The 23516-nt window shown below is 37.9% G+C and overlaps 2 protein-coding genes across 2 annotated transcripts; one reads left to right on the plus strand and one right to left on the minus strand.

The window, feature by feature from the left end:
• Positions 1–233: 233 nt before the first annotated feature.
• On the plus strand, positions 234–4663 carry LOC114454251 (tartrate-resistant acid phosphatase type 5-like). Its single transcript, XM_028434565.1, has 6 exons — positions 234–388; positions 1875–2065; positions 2137–2264; positions 2570–2761; positions 3241–3388; positions 4266–4663. Exons 1-6 carry the CDS (start codon positions 316–318, stop codon positions 4512–4514), a joined length of 981 nt encoding a protein of 326 aa, XP_028290366.1. The 5' UTR covers positions 234–315; the 3' UTR covers positions 4515–4663.
• A 3354-nt stretch (positions 4664–8017) lies between these two features.
• On the minus strand, positions 8018–14974 carry f3a (coagulation factor III, tissue factor a). Its single transcript, XM_028434525.1, has 6 exons — positions 14830–14974; positions 11651–11762; positions 11359–11552; positions 10314–10495; positions 10064–10232; positions 8018–8407 (listed from the first exon to the last, which is right to left on the minus strand). The coding sequence occupies exons 1-6, from the start codon at positions 14879–14881 to the stop codon at positions 8262–8264; spliced, it is 855 nt and encodes a 284-aa protein (XP_028290326.1). The 5' UTR covers positions 14882–14974; the 3' UTR covers positions 8018–8261.
• Positions 14975–23516: the final 8542 nt, after the last annotated feature.

Genomic DNA, 23516 nt, shown 5'->3' on the forward strand with positions numbered 1-23516 from the left:
GTAAACAAAGTGCATGTAAATACAGGTTTACAAAGTGTTAGTAGTATTTGCATTTTAGGGACAGAACATTTAGGAACATTGGGGAAAGGAACAAGTGCCTAACTGTAATATATGTGAGTAGACTGTGCAGAACGTGCAGAGGTTGGTGAAAGTTTGGGTGTGGTCGTTGTTCTAGTGCGTCATATCTGAGCTATCAATCAGTGACTGACACAGACTGACTGATCAGCTACTTCCTGTTTTATTGCTTTGTTTGAAACAGGAAGTGTTAAAAGTCTCAGTGTAACTCTGACACACAGAGGGAAGGAATGTTCCGCCATGCGTTCTACGGCTTTGCTATTTCTTCTCTGCTCTCAGAACCTGTGGAAGCTTCTACTGAGCGTGGAACACGGTACGTGGACCAGAGTTAGGGGCTTTAGGGGGTTTCTGACTACAATGCACTAGGGCCTCTCTGCTGATGTTTAAACTGATAGTGTTCAACTCATTCCTCTCAGCCAATCAGTGAGCAGCTCTGCATCCAGAGAAGATAGCAAACAATGATCAGCAGCAGCTGTCTGCCTCTCTTTTCTCTATTTAACTCTTATTGTTTAACTCCTTTTCATCTTTGAATAATTCCCAGAATTTACAAACAAAACGAGTGAACCTTTGATTTGATTTAAAGCTGCATTTGTCTCTGAGCGTCTACTCGTGGTCAGTGGTTACGGTGGGATTCAAACCGTCAGATACTGTACACTGATTCTAGAAACTATGCTTTTTCATGTCAGAATGTTAGCTTCTAACCTGAATGTTTGTGTCCAATCATAAATGGGAGGAACTACACTTAGTAAATATGTAAAGACACACTCAGCATCGTAAAAAGGAGTCGACGAGAGGTGAAGATAATGATTCTTGGAACAGAATCAGAAATGTTTGAGATCTCAAGACCAGCAAATAGTGACAAAGTGTGTGTGTGTGTGTGTGTGTGTGTGTGTGTGTGTGTGTGTGTGTGTGTGTGTGTGTGTGTGTGGTGTGTGTGTGTGTGTGTGTGTGTGTGTGTGTGTGTGTGTGTGTGTGTGTGTGTGTGTGTGTGTGTGTGCTGTAGGTGGAAAGTACCAGAAGGACAAGTGAGTCAAAGTGAAACATGTCAGTCTGTTGTGAAGGAAGCTGTAGCTTCACATGTATCAGGGTTATTGATTACATTAATAAATGTAGTCTCATGGGTGAGGTGACAAAAAAAAGAAATTGACTGATGTCCAGGTCATTGGTAACATCAAGGCTGTGCCCTAATATTCCCTCCTATCATCTCATATCCACCGTGGATGACATCACAGGGTTAAGGAAATGTGTTAGGAGATTTCCTACAGGAGTTAGGGAAAGGCCATCTTGTTGTTTTGACAATCAGACGCACTTCCACTAGGTGACATAATAATCCAACAGTGGCGAAAGTCAGTGATGTCATGATATGGATGAAAATGTCTCTGATCCATTTTTCTACAACCACAGTGTCTGTTTTTAGTCATGGTGAGTTTCCGTGAACACTCTGATGAGCGGGTCCCTTTAAATGTTGTCGCCACAATGAATTGTGGGTCATCATTATGTGGTCTCCTTTGGTAAAGGATGCATCAGGGTTTCCTAGGCTAAAGGAGGTTACAAAGCAAGCATTGAGCCTTCTTTCCTTAACTTTTAGAGAATTGGAACGCTCCTTATCATGGCCGCCACTTAAAGAAAAGTGGATAGGAAAGGAGATAGGATGAACTATTAGTCTAGCATTAAAAGACCTCCTAAGTGTCTGTCCTCTCCTAAATAACTCCTGACTCTAAAACCTTCTGAGTAGAAACACCTTCTCTCTCTACCCTGTTAGTTTGAGCTTTAGTAACAGATGTTGTGACCTTCTACAGATGTTCTACATTTCGCCGTGCTGGCTGACTGGGGCGGGTTGCCAGTCTACCCCTACTACACTCCCCATGAGCAAGCTGTGGCAGCGTTGTTGGACAGCGTGGTTCGTTCTGAGGGCGTGGACTTTGTTCTCAGCCTGGGAGATCATTTTTATTACGACGGAGTGAAGGACGTAGATGATCCACGGTTTAAGGTCAGTGTGTGTGTCTGTGTGTGTGTGTGTGTGTGTGTGTCACCTATTAATGTGTTGTGTTGTGTCCACAGCACACCTTTGAAGGGGTCTTCTCACAGCCCTCCCTCATGGATGTCCCCTGGTATCTTGTTGGTGGGAACCACGACCACAAAGGAAACATTTCCGCTCAGATGTTCTACTCCAACAAGTCGACTCGATGGTAGATGAAATCATGTGATCACATTATCACTTCCTGTCGGTTTGTGTGTGAATCAATGTGTGTGTGTGTGTGTGTGTGTGTGTGTGTGTGTGTGTGTGTGTGTGTGTGTGTGTGTTTGTACTATGCACTCAAGATTACATAATTTTGTTAATTAATTAATAAAAGTTGTCAAAATGTTTGGACGTAGTTGGACAACCCAATAGCAACTCAATTTATACGACTATAATGGGACAAAATTTTGACCAATTCTGACGGTCAAAAAATCCACAATTTGTGTGTGTGTGTTTGGTGGTGTGTGTGTGTAGGAACTATCCAGCACTCTACTATGAGCTAAAGTTTGTGGTTCCTCACACCAACGTGTCGCTCAGCGTACTGATGATAGACACGGTGGTTCTGTGTGGAAACACCTATGATCAGATCCAACCTGAAGGTCCAGAGGACGTGGCAGCAGCCAATCAGCAGTGGGACTGGATCAGCACCAGGCTAGCTCACACTCAGTGAGTTATTAGCACAACACCCTCACCAAATACAACACAGTCATCATCACGTGGCACTAATCAGACCTGGAAAGTCAGGAATCAAATCCTCTTTGGTTCTGGAATGTGAACTACAAACCTGCTCTTTGCTCATGGGAGGAGTTCCAAAAGTCAAACTGTAAACATGCTAATGTTATTGAAGAAGAACATGTTCATATGTTAATTCTAGCTTGTGTCCACTCTTCTAGTTTGAATTTTTTTTAAAACTTCTCATACAAAGTTGATGCACAGAGAGGAATGATTTGGTGTTAGTTTTTAGCTTGGTTTAGCTAGGTAGCTAATCTGAGAGAACAATCATCTTGTCTTCTCCAGGTAGAAACCTGATGCACATGTGTGTGTGTGTGTGTGTGTGTGTGTGTGTGTGTGTGTGTGTGTGTGTGTGTGTGTGTGTGTGTGTGTGTGTGTGTGTGTGTGCGTGTGTGTGTGTGTGTGTGTCTCAGGTCCGACTACGTGGTGGTAGCGGGTCATTTCCCCGTGTGGTCCACTGGTCATCATGGACCCACTTCCTGTCTGGTTAAAGAACTCAGACCTTTGCTGAAGAAACACAAAGTCAGTGTTTACGTGAGTGGCCACGACCACGACCTGCAGGTACCACACAATTCATCACTTCATATTCTACTATTCATGTGGATTTAATTAACTACTCGCTACATATCAATCATTTCATTGTTTGTATTTTGTAGTTTTTAGTTTGTTTAAATTTACTAAACATAATCAATACATTTTATTCAAAGTTGAAATTATTAAAATCTATTACATTATATTTATTGTTAGAACAGTAACATCATCAACATCTGTAACATCAATAACATCTGTAATATGTGTAACATCTGCAACATGTGTAATATCAGTAAAATCTGCAACATCTGCAACATCTGTTACATCTGTAACATTAGTTACATCAGTAACATCTGTAACATTTGTAACATCTGTAACATCTTCAACATCAGTAACTTCTGCAACATCAGTGACATCTGTAACATCTGCAACATCCGCAACTTCAGTAACATCTGCAACATCAGTACCATCTGTAATATCAGTAACATCTGCAAGATCTGTAACATCTGTAAAATGTGTAACATCAATAACATCTGTAACATCTGTAACATCAGTAACATCTGCAACATGTGTAACATCAGTAACTTCTGCAACATCAGTGACATCTGTAACATCTGCAACATTTGTAACATCTGCAACATCTTTGACATCTGTAACATCTGTAACATCTGTAAAATGTGTAACATTAATAACATCGGTAACATCTGTAACATCTGCAACATCTGCAACATCTATAACATCTGGAACATCTATGACATCTGTAACATCTGTAACATCTGCAACATTTCTTGCTCATTGCTCATTGGTCGTTGCTGATTGGTTGTTGCTGATTGGTCGTTGCTGATTGGTTATTGCTGTGCTGATGTCAGTGAGGTGCTAACATCTTCTCTATCTCTTCTTCTACCAGTTCCTAGAGGAGTCTGATGGGAGCTGCTATGTGGTCAGTGGTAGTGGGGTGGTCAGTGACCCCTCCACTAAACACAAAGACAGTGTTCCTGAGGAGTGGCAGCTCTACTCCACACAGGAGACCCTGGAGGTGGGGGGGATGACATTCTTCCAGGTGTCAGAGTCACACATGACCATCAGCTTCCTGCTGACAAATGGGAAGTGTGGTTACCAGAGGGTCATACCCAGACGTAGGGTTAGGGTGGGGTAGGTACCCTGACCTCTGATCCTCAGGCCCTCAGGCCCTCCATGATGACTGATGATATGTGATTAGGGACCACCTCTGTCCCATGATGGACCTCAACCTATGATTGCACTTTGTTTTATTTGTGCCATGTGACGAATAAAAATCATTTTATTAAATTACTTTCCCTTTTTAGTCTTTTGAAAACTACTGTGAGAACCAATAAAGTTGGGGTGTCAAACTCTTTTTAGTTCTGGGGTCAAACATAGAGTAGTTTGATCTCATGTGGGCCACAGATTATAGGATGGAACACGAGTAATGTCATCATTAATGTGCTCTAGTTTGCACTTCTACATTTAAATGATATATAAAGTATGTAAAGTTATGATTATATCCAAGCACAAAGTGACAGATTTCAGTCCCTGCAGGATCTACACCTACATTTACCTGGATTTGTGATTCATTTCTGTTTAATTTGGGTTTGAGTTCTTTCAACAATTTGATTTTAAAAATAACTGCCATCGTGTGATATGAACATGGGAAATATTGTAAAATCTCATTGATGTTGTGTATTTTAAGGGACTGAAATATTTACAATTGAATTAGTTGGTGATTTACACATTGATTCTTCATGTTTTTTTAACTTTCTCCTGCGGGTCAATTGGATGCTCTCAAGCAGTGTTTCTCAAATGGGGGTACGTGTACTCCGAGGGGTACGCAATGGCACTACAGGGGGTACTTGAGAAAGTGAGAGAGAGGGGAAAATTAACCAGTGAAAGCATTAAAGATATGGGATTTTATAATGTTAATTTTTAGTTAAAAATTATAGTCAGACTAAATATCACCATCACATAATGACAATGAAAACACACAAAATAAGAGAAAAATGTACTGAATAACAAAACGAACAGACAAACAATGACAAAATACATCAAATGAAACCAAAAAAACACACACAAATTATCAGCAAGACACAAAACGACAATAAAAACACACTAAATGAGAGAAAAACACACAAGATCTCTACAAATACACTAAAATAACAGAGAAACATAGAAAACGACATAAGAAACAACCAAACGACACAAAAACAACTGAGAGAGAATAATTTAAATAATACCAATAAACACACAAAAACGACAACAAAAACACATAAAAATAAGACAAACAACAGACAATAAAGAACAAAATACACAAAATAACACCAAAAAGACAAATTGACAGAAAAACACACACGTAATGATGATAGAAAAGATCTTGATTAGAACATCGGTCGAACAAAGGGGGGACTTAGATTCAAAAATAAGAGAAAGGAGAACTAGTGCCAAAAAAGACTGAGAACCACTGGTATAAAGGACCGGAATTGGCCCCCGAGTTTGACACATGTGCAATAAAGAATATGAAGCTTGTGACCTTATTGTTCATTACTCTTCCTCATGGTGATGATGATGATGATGATGATGATGATGATGATGATGATGATGATGATCTCTGTCCTGCTGAAAGTCATATTTCCATTTAAAAAAAAAAAAAAACAGCACCAGCCTCCAATAAGCTGCAGTGAGAGAAACAGCCACTAGAGGTCAGTGTGAGACTGTAGATGCAGGGAGGCAGAGGAGGAGGAGGAAGAGGAGGAGGAGGAGGAGGAGGAGGAGGAGGAGGAGGAAGAGGAGGATTTTTATTTTTGCATGCCTGTGCAGGGTTTCCTTTTCCAAACAAAAGACATAATGTTATTGGCAAAATTCATGCTGCATTTCATTTAAACTAGATTTCTAGTTGAGAAAGTGAAAGTATAGAATACAGTTGTTTATTTATTGTGCTGTGTTTTGATTTAAAAAGGAATAATAATAATAATAATAAATAAACAAAAACATTTTTAATCAGTAAACATTCTCATCAAATACTAAACATTTCTGGTGACCACATTTAAATTCAAGGCGACCCCATATGGGGTCATGACCCAAGGTTGAAAAATACCGGTTTACCGTATTCTATCAAGAAAATAACAAATTCAGATTTTTAAAATGAAAGAAAATGTATAGACAGCTCTAGGTGTCTAATATATAATGTATATATAGGGTATATGTAGATTGATAGGTAACTGTAAATGTATATTAATATAGTGTAAATATATATATTGCCACGTAACAATCATCTGATGTTAAAAACCACATGTTGGAAGAATTGTTAATTGGAACTAGGTGAATGTTGTTTTTGTTTTGTAAATAGTTTTTAGTTGTTGTTGCTTTGTTGTGTGATGTGTTATATGTAATTGTTTACTGCACTAATAAGACTATTGTATTGTATCCAGCAATGGCTCTAAACTAATGGGCATCAAAATACAAATAAAAAAAGAAAGTAATGTGGAACTGATTAAACAAGTTTGGATGAACTACGGCCGGGCCAAATAGTACCACATTCATATATTGGTATGTGTCAATGATTTGGTACCACCAACAGTCGCAATGTTTGACTCACAAATAAATGACAAAATGACTTCAATGGAAATGGCCAAAAAAAGGAGGTGGGCCCCTCGGGCCCTTATTCGAATTGTGCGAGGCATAATCCTAATCTACGTTTAATTACCTTTGAAACGATGTATCACACGACTATGTTCACATTTATTTGGAAATTACCGGCAATGCATATCCTGTCAAGTTTTGGATTTGAAAACAAGGGAAATTTTCAGGTGACAGTTACCTGTAAGGGACAGCACGTGTGAGTGAGTTCTGTTGTGTGGCTTGTTATGGGGAAGGTCTGGGTTAGAACGCACTCATTAATCCATCTTACTGAGCTTTACATGCTGTTCTGAGGTGTAAAAGCAGCGACTCCTAAAAATAGTATTGTGATACAAAATAAGCTATATACAGTATGTATGTATTGATATTGATATATGCAATATTATAGTTTTCTGTATCGCCAAAATATAAAACTCGATACATCTTGAATCTCGATATATCGCCCAGCCCTAATTCCTAAATTATAAAACAGCCTAAATAAAAACATAAATGTGTATATGAAGCACATGTGTTTATTTAATATACTTACAGTTTATAAACAAGTCAACATGTTGTATATTTACTGTTAATTTCACATTGTTTGTCTTTAAGTTTGACATTAACATTTTATTTTCGTTATATATTTTCTGATAATTCTCATGCTCACTCATGTGGTTCTCTGGTATTCACTAATGACTTATTAGACACATTTATTACACACTTTACATTCTTTAACACTTTTTAAAGCAGTGTGTATTTCAGGTGCAGTTCTCGCGAGGCTAGTGACGGCGTTTAGTTTCGTGAGAAATCGACTTTTGTTTTTTTTTTTTCTTTTGTGGCCCCTTCGGCCCCTGAGTGTTAATGCTTACACATCCATAGATTATATACCGACCAATCAATAACAGAGGAGCAGCGATTTTAACTAGTGTACACAAAAACTAGAAGAAGAAGAAGAAGAAGAAGAAGAAGAAGAAGAAGAAGAAGAAGAAGAAGAAGAAGAAGAAGAAGAAAGTAAGTGACAAACACACTTCATCATCATTAAGGGAAACATGTTCCATTTATTACTGACACAGCATTAGGACTTCAATATTTACACTCATCTGAGATAGAAAACAATAATATTACACACTCAATAATCAATAATTAATCTACAATAAATAATCAACTGGTAGAAAAATAAAAACCTTCTGTGTTTCAGACAGACTAGCAGACAGTTTCACAGAAACTAGAGACACAATCACACACACACACACACACACACACACACACACACTGTCTACACATCGTGTAGAGGAACTCCTTCTTTTCCTCCTTTTTCCTCTTTCTTCCTGTGTTTACAACAAACAACGACGATGGCGATGAGGATGCCAATCAGCAGCAGGATGAGGAAGATGGCCCCAGCGATTACACCCATAGAGTACACTGTAACACACACACACACACAACAAAGGCCTGTTACATCACAGAGCTCACACTGCTGATAACGCACACATTAGAACATACGTTGGAACACTGCAGACTTTCATCATAGAAACACTAACGTCTGTTTAATGTTTGTAGAATCGACCATAAATGCTCTTCAATATTAACCTCAGGTTCACATATTACTGTAACTCATTTTAGTTCAGGGACCAAATACGGAGCAGTTTGGTCACAGATTTTTGATTAAAAACAATAATTTCCACATTATTGAGCTGTGGTTTTCACTTCCATATTTAAATAATATCTCTACAGTTTGTAAAGTATTATTATTATTAGTTCCTACAGGAGCTGCTATTTTTAATAGAATCACAGATCAATACTTTTCAAAGGAAAGTCAATGTTCATATGTGAATGGTACATAAAGGTCATTAGATCACAGACCTGATGGATAGTAATAGTGTTTTGTTCTACTATAAAATCTATAAAGCTGCTATGAAGCCTTGATACATTTCATTTTAAATATCCTGCTTCACTCCAATGTCACTCCAGCTCTGCCAAATTTAGTCATAGGTGAGTACGAAAACAATAGATAGAGAATATAAAAATAAAGTCATAACTAATGCATTTAAATCTATATTGCTTCATGTCTATGATAGAACAATAACGCTAATATCATTGAAAAGGCCTATTATGTATAGTATATGAAATGGCAGGTCCCACCCAAGGTCAAAGACACTAATTTTTCAAAATATTTATTTCATAAATAATATTTATGCTGTTTCTGATTTTCTAAACAAATGGTTCAGATTTGATAAAAAACAGACTGTGCCTTTTGTAATTACCGAGAATAAACTTTATAACACCTATTATTTACCTGCCCAATTTAGAGACTGATTTTGTCTAAAAATTCCTGATATTTTACCTTTAACCATATAAAAATTTGATGACGACTTAGAAAGTAACGTGTCTGATGCTGTGAATATAGTGTTCCTCCATATTATCAATGACTTTAAGTTGTTTATTTCCTCTTTAAAACTGTTGAAAAATGACCATGCCAAAATAATTACATCTGACTTTTGTTTTAAATGTATAAAGTCAAGCTCTTTTTGGTTTTTATTTATCTCTGCCTTGTGATTTGTGTGTGTTAATATGTTGTTTTTGTTTTATTGTGTCTTTTATTTTTTTGGTTTGTGATATATTGTCTCCTCATGTTGTTCCACTGACATTACCTCTTCCACACTTTGTATCTTGTTGTTCAATTAAAAAAAAAAAAAAAAATAGAACTGCAATTTTTATTTCCTTGATGTGTAAATTCGTAAACATTGTAGGATTTTAGACAAATTTAAAACTGCAGTAAAGAATGACTGTTATCATGTGATCACACTGTGCTCCTGCAAAAGTCATGTAGTTTCATTAAATGCTCATATTTGGAGGGACTAAGTATTCTGTGGGCCACATTGAAGGGTCTGAAGGGCTCGATTTGGCCCCTGGAACTTCAGTTTACCTTTAAACGTTTGTGCTAATAATCAGGATGTGATCAATCAGCTGATCAATGTACTAGGACTGGGTGATATGGACCAGAAATGGTATCTCAAACATTTCTGGGGTAACATGTGCTAGTGCTAGTGTGACCAACAGCGCTGTCCGTGTGCTGACCTTTAAAGATGGAGGGGTCCTGGTCGTTGGAGCACTGGGTTCGGCTCATGACTCCGTGCTGCTGGGAGGTGGTCCTACTGGGGATGTAGGCCTGGACGCTGAAACAGTAGCTCTCTCCTCGGTCCAGGTCCCTCAGCTCTATCACGTTGGTCTTAGAGGTGACCACTTTCTGAGAACCACATATAGAGAACCATCAGCTGACTGAGCTCCAGGTCCTGGTCCAGGTCCCGGTCCTGGTCCTGGTACTCACCGTGCCCGTGCTCTTGTTCCTTCTATACGTGACCTTGTACTGTAGCTGCTCATTAAACACGTCCCTGATGTTGAGCTGGCGGCCATCTTGGAACAGGGCGGTGAGTGGGTCGCTCACAAACAGAGTGGTTTTCCGTTTGTCCTCGCTCACCTGCAGACGGAAGTCTGGCTGACCGATGATCGCTGGAGGAGAAGGAGAACATCATCAGATGATTCCACAAAGCTCTGAGCTCCGCCCACAGCAAACACTAAAGGAACATTATTCCATGTGTTCAGGACATCCCACGCACTTTGTTCAAAGACAATTATTATATTTTTCTTCCATGTTCAACTTCCAATGTCTCAGGAACTACAGCACATAGTGAAGGTAAATATGGTATAGTAATATAGCTCCTCCTACTCTCTCAGAATATACAGAAACATCTGCTATACATCCTATCTGGTGGACATAACAGCTCCTCTAAATAGTCAAAAACATTGCAAAAGCCTCACTAAGAATATTTTCTGAACAATTTGAGCCCATTTTTGCTTTTTTTTTTTTTTTTTTTTTTTTTTCACCATTTTTCTGCAACAACACCAAACTTCTCCTTTTAATACATTTTTGCAACATTACTCCCATTTCTGACACTTCAATGCCTTTTCTGCACATTTTTTTCCACTTCCAAGACATGCTCATTACTTATCAACCCGTTCCACCACTTTTCCACCTAATGTCACATATGTTGACCCATTATTGTCACTTTTAGGCTCTTTTTTGCCAATTTAACCACATTCACCATTTGTCATGCCCAATTTTTACCAGTTTAAACTTTTTCTGTCAGTTTTTGCCCACTATAATTTGCATTCCCATTTCACCACCTTTTCCACCATTTTTGGTCACTTTGAACCCATTTTATTTGTGACTAAAACAAGGATTTCCATCTTTAAGATGACTATAATAATCGTAAACTTCCTGGATAACAGTAGATATTATAAATAAATGTGGTTATCACAAATTCATAGAACAATGGACCATCTTTTTGCTGACTTTAGGGAGGAACACCTACTGTCTTTGTAGGGGCAGAATGGTGGTGAGCTGCTGTGTGGGAACTCTATGAGGTCAGAGGTCACGCCCAGCGGGGGCTCAGACAGGACGTCAGCGATGTAGCAGGAGCTCAGGCTGGTGAGGGAGGACGACAGGTCACACACCGTGGCTGAGGAGCGGATACAGTGATGGTTCCTCTGCTTGTTCTCACCAGTCCTGGAGAACATGCACATGTCACATGTTACACTAAAGGGTCCACACTCCAAAGCACTGCTAAGGTCCAGATACCAACTCTAAAACAAGACTGAACGTACGCTGAGAACTCCACGGTGTATGAGTATTCCTCTGAAGGTTTGGGTTCCCACGTTAACACCGTTTTGAAGTTGACGGACCTCCACGTGACGTTCTGTGCACGAGGATACGAGCCTGAGGAAATACAGGAAATGACACGTGAGAATTAGATCCCTGAGAAACATGTAAAGTCCTGTTGATACGAGTTAATACAAAATGAAACACTTTGGAAAAGGTGAAACCAGTGGTGGAGCAGTAGTTTATAAAGTCAGGGTGTTCTAAGGGTAGCGCTACTGTCCACTCCCTATTTAGTTTATTAAATTCATTTACCAAAACCATAATAAAGCTGTTATTAAATCAGTGATTCTCAACATGTGGCTCTTTATGGCTTCATTTTCATTATAATTCCCCCAGAAAATCTTAAAACGGGGAAACTTTTTAACTCCTTTTTACACATTTGTCATTTTGCAACTTTTGTTCCTCATTTTTGTCCATTTTTGCAAGTTTTTCTGACACTTTTATCCAATTTTTTGTCAATTCTTTAACCATTTTTTGCCACTTTTCATCTAAATAAACTACCTTTGGCCCAATAAATAACATTTGTTTCCTTTTGTGATACATTTTGCCTGTTTTTGTTCCACATTTTTGCCCTTTTTCACTATTGTTTGCCACATTTTACAAATTTAAGCTACCTTTAGTCATTACATACCACCTGTTTCCTCTTTTTTTGCCCATTTTTTGGCCACCCTTGACTGTTTTTGGCCCATTATAATCACTTTTCACTCTTTTCCTGCCTAGGTTTTGTCATTTTTGGACCATTTCATGCCACCTGTTACTCATCAGTGTTAACTCATTGTTTACCGTTGTCAAACGGCTGGCTGTGATTGGCTGAATCCCTCTGTAAAAAGTGAGGGGGGTGATGCTCCTGGGTTAAACCCAAAGAGAAAGTGACTGATTCACTCCATGGTTACAAACTACAGTGACACACACACACACACACACACAAGGTTTCCCTCTCCTTTGACTAATGCTGACATCAGCATTTTTAAACTGAACTGAACATTAATGATAAATACATTATTATCTCTGCTGATCACCGGGACAGAACTACCGAGAAATTACTCACACACACTGTTGGAGTGTGTGATGCATCCTAAACCACACACACACACACACACACACACAACATCCTCCACCTCAGGGACGTTTTCACTTTTGATTTATTCATCTCTAGAATCACAGCCTGATGGTTTCTGAGAAAAGTTTGGGTTTTTTCTGAAATGATGAAACATGTCTTATTCTTGTGTTACATTAAGGTTTTTCTCTGATTCAGAAAACTTTTTTCAAGAAATTTACTTTAATCTCCTGAAATGTTTCAACTGGCAGTTCAATTTTCTGAAAAAAAAAGGTCGTCTGAATAAAAGAAAAACCATAACATACTATTTAAAAAGACAGAAACGGAGTTATTTTTATATATTATTAGTGTTATTTTGATAATACGCCTATACTCTGTGTGTGTGTGTGTGTGTGTGTGTGCGTGTGTGTGTGTATAACCTTGTTGAATCATGAATCCGTCCTGATTGTAACTTAAGTTGCTTTAATTAGTTACATTCCTACATCCAACCGTTACTGAGTAAAATATCATTTTTTATTTCTGTTTCATGCTTTTACATTGATCATAATCCATATGTTGTTAGTCGTGTTATTTCTGATCAAAACCACTTTCTATGGTTCAGGTTGTGGTTTCTACCAATTATATTATATTATATTATATTATATTATATTATATTATATTATATTATATTATGTTACGTTACGTTACGTTACGTTACGTTACGTTACGTTATATTATATTATATTATATTATATTATATTATGTTTGAATTGAAGTCATTGGTGTTACTTTATTTTATTTAAATAATAATTGTACGTTTTGTCAAACCTTTTATTTTATACAGATGCCTTTGTGGGAAATAATTTAAGGTCCAATTGTGGCAGATTGTGTCTCTTCCTTTTTACGGTTCTACATGAGATGTTTACTGTATGCAAGGAAACCGTATTTATTACCAATTATAAACAAAAGTAACTAGTAACTTTTACTTTGAGTAGTGTTTGATGAAACACGTAACACTACTTCTAATTGAGTAGATATGTTTGTGATAAAAATGTGTTGAATAAAAACAGTCTCTTCACTTTGTATGCAGATCAGTTTGTCTCTGTGATTAATAACCTTATTAGTAATTAATAATTGATGAATAACCTACTGATCACAGGTGGAGTCATGGCTTTACTCTAGATTCTGTTCGAGAAGCTCGTCGATGTGTCCGTTAGGGCTGGACGATATCAACCAAAACTCATACCTTGATATTTTTTCGTCTAAATGTCGATATACGATATAAATCTAGATCATTTTAATTCAAATAAAGATAATTCTGGGTTAAATGTACTGATGTAAAATGCTACACAGACACATTTGTTAACAAACAGCTGATCAATATGTTCCACTTTAGTCTGTTTCTCCTCTAAGGGACAGCACGTGTGAGTGAGTTCTGTAGATGAAGGTCTGGGTTTGAACACGCTCAGTTAAATCAAGAAAGAAACGACTCCTAAAACAAGTATTTAAAACTATATATCGATATAGGCGATACTGTCATTTTCTCGATATATTGCCCAGCCCTAGCGTCTGTTAAACATCAGTGAGATCATTAAACCAAAGCCAAACCACTCACTGATCGTATCATTAAAAACAGAGTCATTTACATTTTCGGCAAAAGTTAAACGTGATCTTTTGTAAAAAGAATAAAAAGCTACACTTTAGTCAGCTTTTTAAATAGTTTTACTGAAAAATATTATTCTTCATGTTCTTTGAAAGAGAGGAAGCATTTATAAAATAAGGGTAAAGTTAAAGGTAAAGATTTTAAATGTTCGAACAACATTGAAAAGTTTTCGTATGTCAGTTTGTGTCATAAAATGATGGAACCAGTTGTTTTTAGTAATATTTATTAGCTATGGACTATATGTGAATATGTGTTCTTTCTCCTTTTAGCACATGTAAAATTAGAAGCTTAAGTGTTTAAATAAATGGTTTATTTCTGCTGTCGGAATTAATCATTTTTAACCTAATCTTCTGTTATCATTTTGACATGTTTGAAATAAAGACATTAATCAATCAGTATTAATCAATAATAGGACCAGCACTGACCTGTTACACAGTGTGTGCAGAGGAAGAGGAGGATGAGGATGAAGGCCATCATGTCTCTATCAGTAGATGGTTAATAATAATAATAATAATACTAATAATCATCAATAAATAAAGTGTTAGAATCCAGATGTGTTCAGTACAGCTGCTCCCTGTGCTCTGAGCGCTGCTCTCTGAGCTCAGCCTATAGCCTCACACACATGACCATATAAGGAGCGTCCTGTGGTGACGTCACAGGCTGGAAAAACTCCAGGCTGAGGTCAGTGAGCGGACACACACACACACACCCACACACACACACGTGAAACTAACTGAAACAAATTAATAAAAAATTAAATAATTAATGAAATTAATAAATATAAGAGAATAAATCCTAAATCCAAAATAAAATGACACCTAGAAAGTAAAGTGCATTTTTAAATTATAGAGTGGAAAACAGTTTCCTTCCATTTCTGCATTTCTCATAATACAAATAGAGAAGTGCATTTATTTCATAATGTTACATAACATTCACCCCCGTAACGTTTTAGTTTCCATGTTTGCTGACAAAGATGATTAATGCACATGTTAATGTAATGATCCTGATATGATGAGGTTTATCTACATCAGGGGTGTCACATTTATTTCAGTTCAGGGGCCAAATACTGACCAGTTTCACCTGAAATGGGACACAGACCATAGGCTGGAGAACAAGATATTTCATCATTAATATGCCCTAGTTTACACTTCCACATTTAAATAACATGTCACGTTTGTCTGACATTCCAGATACTAAGAAAAGGGTTCACTGTTCCACTGCATAGAGAATGTAGAGTAATGAAGTCATTTAGGGATGCACTTACCCAAACGTTCAAAGACATCATCTCAAAAGGCTTCACTCTGGAACCTGCTTTTTATTTTGGGAATTTATCCCAAATGCACTAAATGTGAACGGTTGCTTATAGACATGGGTATAGAACACTACAAGTACAAGTCAAACGTCTGATTGCACTGAACTGAAAAAGCTGTAGGACTTTATGTAGTGGACAATGAGCTAAACAGATGTTGATAATTCTACCACTGGAATGGATTACATATCGCCTGGAAAATTAAAAAAGACTTGTTTGAATCTATATGACTGTGAATCGTACCATAATGTCAGATTCATGGTAATGTACAGCCCTAATAGTTACACAGTGATCTTTAATGATCTGATGATGCTGGTGTTTTCTCAACTTTTACAGGCACGGTTCACAGTGTGTGTGTGTGTGTGTGTGTGTGTGTGTGTGTGTGTGTGAGAGAGTTCCTTTCTCTGAAAAACAACAACAATCTCTTTTGTTTTCTCCACCTTTAGCCTGAGATTGTTCTCAACACTTGGTTCGTGTCCCTCCCTGTAGATCGACTCATTTTACTGGAAGGTCTAAAAGCAGAATGAGAGTTTCAGGACAGAAAGTCAAGCATTTTCTCCACCTTTAAGACTAAACTAAAGCCTCAAACAGTTGGATCGAATGTAAAGTATTAAAAACTCAGGTTATCATGAGCCTTTTTTCAAAAGGTTGTCTTTTATAAACGTATTCTGAACCTTTAGTGAACCAAACACGTCTGTCTTCTTCACTCCATGTTCTTTTAAATAGGATTTTTCCCAAATCCCTCTTTGTGCAGTCTGTGCTTTCTCCTTTTATTCTGCTTCTGTTCCTGTTGAAACTGAGTTATTTTTCCCCTTCATTGATTATTTGAGTTTAAATTAGATCACTGCCATGAGATGACTGGGTTTCTCAGTGATTTCTCTATTAAAGGCAGATCTAGATGGTTTTACATCATGATTCTCTGCTTGCACATTTCTTTAATAAAAAAAAGAAGCTTTCCTGGAACGTAGACATGCAGTCTAAGTTTGAGCTGCTGCACAAAATGAATCCAGAAAGACACAAGACAATGACATAAATACACAAAATATACAATTTCAGCCCATTTTTTTTTTTAAACCCTTTTTCTGCAACTACACCAAACTCACCATATTTTAATCTGTTTTCATCACTTTTTCTTGCCATATTTTTGCTCCTTTTAATGCATTTTTTTTTTACATTACTCCCATTTCTGACACGTCTACATCACATTTCAATGTCTTTTCTGCACATTTTTTCCACACTTTCAAGCCTTTTTCAGCACTTATAAACCCTTTCCACCACTTTTCCACCTAAAGTCACATATGTTGACCCATTATTGTCACTTTTAACACCTTTTCACCATATTTCAGGTTTTTTTTTTTTGCCATATTTACCATTTTCCATGTCCATTATTTGCCAGTTTAAACTAATAGTTACAATATTGAACACTTTAAACCCTTTTCACCACCTTTTCTGTCAATTAATTTCTGTGGTTTTTAAAGTCCCATTTCACCACCTTTATTACCAATTTTGGTCACTTTTAACCCATTTCATTTGTGATTAAAACAAGGATTTCCATCTTAAAATGACTATATACTATGAGCCAAATAATAATAAACTTCCTGCCGCTTTTCCGTCACATTTCAATGCCTTTTCTGCACATTTTCAGAACTTATAAACCCTTTCCACCACTTTTCCACCTAATGTCACATATGTTGACCCATTATTGTCACTTTTAACCACAGTCACCATTTTTAGTGCCAACATTTTCCTAGTTTAAACAAATTTTTCCTACATTTCTAAATTCTATTACCCACAATTTGCAACTTTTAACCAATTTCTGTAGTTTTTAAAATGCATTTTCCGCCATTTTTGGTCACTTTTAACCCATTTTATTTGTGATTAAAACAAGGATTTCCATCTTTAAGATAAGTATAATAATAGTAAACTTCCTGGATAACAGTGGATATTATTCAGATGAATAAATAAATGTGGTTATCACAGAAAAATCTCTCCCCTTTATTCCCCCTTATAGATGACCCTGTCTCCACATGACTGTTCTTCAATGTCCATGTCTGTGTTCAACCACCTTCAGCTACAGGGGGTCCCCGCTCTCTGGGACCTTTATTTTTTGGGGTGAACAGGTTGAGAACCACTGGTATAAATGACCCTAAAAAGAAGCAAAGAGAAAATAAATGAATGAACTGTTGATATAACAGTAGAGTGACACACTCCTCCTGGTTCTGTCGTTACGTTACTACATCAGTGATCTTTTCCAAACCTTCCCTCATGTCTGTCTGTGGTCGTGGTCGTGGTCGTGCACGGTAGTGGACTCACTGATGAAAGGTGACGTGCATGCTGGTGGAATGCTGAGCACACACTGCTCTGTGGTGTGATGTCACTGCTCTGTGGTTCTGAATGGGTCCGGTGTGTTGGGTCTCAGAGCATGACTCAGCAACACTGGTGAAACAGACTCTAATAATAGAGTCACGTCTTTAGATGTGTGCTATGTTTACACACACACAGAGTTCCACTTGGACTGCTCATGGAAAACTGATGCCATAAAGTTCTTTAGGTCTGACTGTAGCTGGGTTTCCACTACAGATTTACACAATATAAGCATAATTTCTAAATGTTTACAAAGTACACTTTGAAGGTGTTTCCATTGAAGGTTGTTGTGGAGCCTGGTAACTCTGGTGAAATCTCATCCTGTGAGACGTCTCTGCAGGACGATGGACGCTCCAAACCTCCTTAGAACACTCTGCATTCCTTTGTTGTTTTAATGTGGCACTAATCCTTATTAAGTCTAATGCTAAGAAATGTCTGGGTCTCCTCTTCTGTTTACACGTACTATGCCATGTTTACTCAGAGAGAAGTGATCATGTGACCAGGTACGTCACATTTGCAGGAAAAAGTGTTTCCATGGCGCTTTTGTGACACATTTCAATATCGAAACTTCTGAAATTCCTCCTCATGAAAGCGTAAAACTTTTGAACGATATTTTTTAGAAATTCAGGTGTTTCCATTACCAGTTTTTATTGAATTATGTAGATTTTGAGCATTTTCAAGAGTAATGGAACCACAGCCAGAGACGGTTGTTCAGTTCTACTTTGAGCTCCTGTTGGGCTTCACATCAGGTTTTTCACTTCTTCACTGACTAGAGGAGCTGTGGATATTCCTAAAAAGGCGCTCTGTGTGTGTGTCTGAATGCGACAGCGTGTGTCTGTTTTTTACATTAGTTAGTCTGGGAAAGTCTACCTGGCACATGGCCATGCCCCCCCCCTCCCTCCTACTATGGATCTGAATAATAATGAGGCTTTGCCGGGAAGGACTGAATGATCACAGTCAGGAACACTGTGGCCCAGATACGATTCACAATCCTCTACGTTCTGCAGACTCTCATTATTTTAGTTTCCCACAGACTCACTCACTCCGACTCCATTCTCAGCATTAAACACTCTAGATAATAATAACAATACACTTTATTTATAGTGCTTTCCAAAGGCAGCTCTACAACAGAAAATAAAAGCATTTTCTGAAAGCTGCTCTTTATAGCACGTATCATGTAATGATGGTCATTTTACTAACAAGTGGCAGAATGATTAAAGATGCAGCTTTGTTTTGATGAAAAGTTGAAAGAGAAGAGAGCTCAAAGACCAGGATGGATTGAAAGAGACCAAATACTGGTGGATATAATAGATAAATATCATCATGAAGACCCTCCTGGATGATTAAACCTCCATGGAGGTTCACAGAGGGATTAGAAAACCAAGGAACCACTGGGAGAAACTTAGAATGTAGGAAGTTAAGGTAAAGTTTCCATCATCTGGTCTAGACTTCCTCACCTCCGTCTCCATGACAACAGACAGAATAAAGCGCTGAGTCAGCATGGGACCATGGGACGTAAACTATCACACTTATGTATTGACATGTATATTTAATGATAATCTAATGTTCTGTAAGACTTGATGTTTTGTTTTTCTTTTTGTTTCTCTATTAAAAAACATTTCTTAATTTCTATGAGGAAATATTTCTCATTGTTTCAATGATTACAATATTTCAAGAAGGCATATAAAACAGATTGTTATAATGCTATGATGAACTTCAGTCAGGGATAAATTCATTTTTAAACTTATTTATCAACTACAGTACATTGTATTTTACCGTTACAGGTATAGATTCAAGAAAACGTGGAGTACTTTGTGTATGAAGAGGTCGACCCAAGTGTCACTCTACTTAAAACACTTCTAACTTGTTTACATAAAAACAAGTTAGAAGTTACTTAAAATCAGGGAAGTCTCTGTAATAAAAGTCTGTGATTTAAATGATGTCACAGAGTCATTAGGTCTGATCTCTTTGGACACATGATTCCAGGGTCTTGGGGCCCGGACTGAAAAGGTTCTAAAGTCCCCTTTTGTTTTCAGACCTTAGCTTGAGGATCTTAAGGTATGTGCTGGTGCATCCAGTAATAAAAACCATTTTAAGTTGGTTTATGGAATGTTGGTAAAAAGGCTGTTACAGTAATCTAAAGGAGAAGAGATAAAAGCATGTCAAATAGTTTTTTTTTTCTCGAATTTGATCGATAGGAATCACCAACTAATAAGCAAAGTCAGCTTTATCAGTACGCATGCGCGGCACCTGGGTCAATATGTTCTGGGTCAGAGTTCAATACTACCCATGTTGTCAACAAAGCCCGATAAAGTCATACTAACGTAGTGGAACAACCTATTATTAAAGGTGCAGTCTGCAACTCATAAAAGTGACTTTTTGTTATATTTGCTAAAGCTGTCACTATGTAAGGACAGCTTTACATCAAACTAGTAGTTTGTGTGAAAAAAACAGGCTCATTGAGCCCCGCCCCCTGCTGCTCCTGCAGCCTTTGGCAGATTGCCAGAATGCACCGCGACCGAGCAAAAAGAACCAATCAGAGGATTGTTTTTGATGGACTGTCTGACAGCTGTTGCTCACAGGCCCCACCCCTTTCCCGGGGCTGTAGCGCCGTCTCTTTTACAGTGTATGGTCTGGAGGAGTAGAAGATGGAATTAGTGATTTTTCTGCTTGAAAGGTAATTACTGCTGCTTGATTTACATTATGTTTGCTTTGCAATTGTTACACTAGAACTCTGTGGTGCATGTGTTGTTGCTGCTGCTGTTGCTGAGGTGTGTGCACATAGAGAGAGAGAAGCACTGCAGTAATATGCTTTTAACAGAGCATGTTATATTACTGTGATGTTGGTGTCCTATTCACGAGTGCAATAAAGGAGCCTCACGTTGTATATGCAACCCGCCATACATACTCCTCCCATTTCCTACTGAAAAAAGATCCAGATCATTGTGCCGAATGAACTAAATTAGTTTGACTTTGCTAACTAGTAATGCTATTTGTAACCAATATGTAAATAATATACGGCCGTTTCTTAGCTTGTAGTTACAGTATAAGTTTGTGTTTGCATGACCAAGGGCTTACATGTACAGTATATAATAGCGCTAGCCTGTAAGGACTCTATACATACATACATACATATATGATGTATACAGTATATATGGGCAAACCCGTATAATCCAGGCTGACAGCCTCCCATTCCTGCTGTTTTGTTAAAGGAGACAAATCATGCTTTTAAATCCTTTCTTTTTACATATAAATCATACAGTTGTGGTCTATATGAAGCAGAACTGCAATGCTTGGGTCTGAATTCCTCATTATTATCGCTCCACAGGCCCTTTTTCTACCCCTTTTCTGATGAGGTCTCTTTAAATGCAAATGAGACACTTCATACCAGGTTGCAGAGGTGACACTCGGTTCAACTCCACCCTGTTCGGCCATTTTTGTAGTTTGATAAAAGAGATACGATTATGTAGCGGCACAGAAACTTTTTATTCACACGTTATTTACAAAATGTCAACAACAGAAGACTTGTCCATACAGCCATACATGTTCGAGCCAGAGTCGGACCCGGCGGAGCGAGATGAAAATGAAGATGAACCTGCAGAACAACGTCTTCATATGGATGTTAACAAGTGAGCTAACACAAGTGCCGAGCTAACGCAGCTTCAGCAACCTCCGCCAGTATAAAGAAGGATTTGCTGAAAGACTTTGTCTGATTGAGGGTTCAATTCCTTCTATCTTTGGAGACGATGAACAGAGCACTTCGGTAAGCTGTAAATAACGCTAAAAAGTGTGATGATAAGACGTCCCTGTCATTGTTTTGTTAGCATTAGCAGTTGCACCGTCTTCATATGTTAGCGCTGTGTGCTCGTTTTAGATCCTTGATGATATGGCCTACGTGGTTTAATTTAAGTCTAAAGTTTTCATTAGTCATTTCATTTTGCTGTTTTTGTCTCCGAAAAGACTGTATTAAAATGCATTTCGTGACGTTAGCTTGGCGCTAGCGTCATCCTTGAAGTGCTTCGCGCACACAAAAATGACCTTACCCACAGATGTGGGTACATTTCCGTGAAAAATAAAACTCAACCAGGTACTTTGAAAAGGTTCTGATGCTGGGAGATGGTGTAATGAAGCGTGTGGGTTACTACATCCAACAACCAAACATTTTGACTAATCCTCTCTTAACTTCTGCATCCTGGAGCTTGGACTACAAAATAAAAGCAAGAAATAAAAATGGCGGATTGCTCGAAGTGTTGGGCCTGGAGTAGATGTACTAATTTGGCAGTTCTGCTGCAAATACTGTGATGTAATAGTTCAAAAAACGTAATAGAGAATAGAAAAATCTAAACAGATTGAAAAATATGACCAAAACAGAATATAAAGATATCTACGGAGCACCTGAAGAGACTAATTTGAACTTTTCTGTGCTTCTAAACACTGTACTTCTACACACTAGGTGTAGATCTTGCAGAGACTGTAATATGTCACTTAATGCTTGGATATTATCAGTGCATTACATATTATTTAAATGTAGAAGTGCAAATTAAGGCACAATAATGATGAAATGTCTTGTTTTCTCTCCTATAATCTACAACTCATTGAGATTAAACAGGTCCATGTTTGGCCCCTGAACTAAAATGAGTTTGACACCACTAATCTAATATTCACATGTCACCAACGCTTCTCAGAGAGAAAGAACCTTTGCTTTAGCTCACACTTGTTGTTTCTATGGTGCTAAGCTAAGCTTTAGCTCCTGAGCCCAGTGGACAGTAGCTCTGTACAAATCTGGATCAGCGCCTAAATCTCTCATTCTCGTTCTGCGTTATGAGCACAGCTGCAGAAAAGCTGTGCCGTAAATCCTCAGCTCATTCCTGATAAAGGCTTTTACTGGTACCTGCAAACAAATACCTCAGATAAAAAACAATGTGGAATGCAAGGAAATAGGAACAATAAAGTACAGAGTAGGAAATGCCTGAAGGGAAGGACCGTATTTTCCAGGTAATAGCACGCACCGCTGTTTAGCAAATTTCCCAGAAAAATCCACGCAAAGACTGATCCATTACATAGGCTGCACCCTATTGGCTGATGAGTGCCCATCAGACGACTCGGCCAATCAGAACGGGCAGGTATACGGCTGCTATACTCCCGTTAACAGAGATTTCCCTGTATTTCCACGTATTCTGATGAGTTTCAACTGATTAGTTTCTATCTCCTCCGCACAGCTCCACGTCTGCATATCAGCAGCATTGCCCCCCCCCCCCCGTGGTCAAACATTTTCTTTACAGTTTTCTCAAATTTATCCAAAAAAATACAATTCTAAATATACTGTACATAAAATCCAAATGTTTTAAATGCCATAAAACATGGTGACTGTACAAAATATATATGAATTCATTTGTTCTTCTAAAATTACGAGTTATTTTTTGGCGTTCTTCTTCTGTT

This window comes from Gouania willdenowi, chromosome 20 (genome assembly GCF_900634775.1).
Source record: "Gouania willdenowi chromosome 20, fGouWil2.1, whole genome shotgun sequence".
Lineage (NCBI taxonomy): Eukaryota > Metazoa > Chordata > Actinopteri > Blenniiformes > Gobiesocidae > Gouania > Gouania willdenowi.

Excerpts from the sequence above, each read along its gene's own strand:
- LOC114454251 (XM_028434565.1), top strand. The coding sequence starts at position 316 with ATGCGTTCTACGGCTTTGCTATTTCTTCTCTGCTCTCAGAACCTGTGG. Across the intron at positions 389-1,874 it reads TCTACTGAGCGTGGAACACG|ATGTTCTACATTTCGCCGTG; the intron begins GTACGTGGACCA and ends GACCTTCTACAG. Across the intron at positions 3,389-4,265 it reads GCCACGACCACGACCTGCAG|TTCCTAGAGGAGTCTGATGG; the intron begins GTACCACACAAT and ends TTCTTCTACCAG.
- f3a (XM_028434525.1), bottom strand. The coding sequence starts at position 14,881 with ATGATGGCCTTCATCCTCATCCTCCTCTTCCTCTGCACACACTGTGTA. Across the intron at positions 11,553-11,650 it reads TACACCGTGGAGTTCTCAGC|GACTGGTGAGAACAAGCAGA; the intron begins GTACGTTCAGTC and ends CATGTTCTCCAG. Across the intron at positions 10,233-10,313 it reads GGAACAAGAGCACGGGCACG|AAAGTGGTCACCTCTAAGAC; the intron begins GTGAGTACCAGG and ends TGTGGTTCTCAG.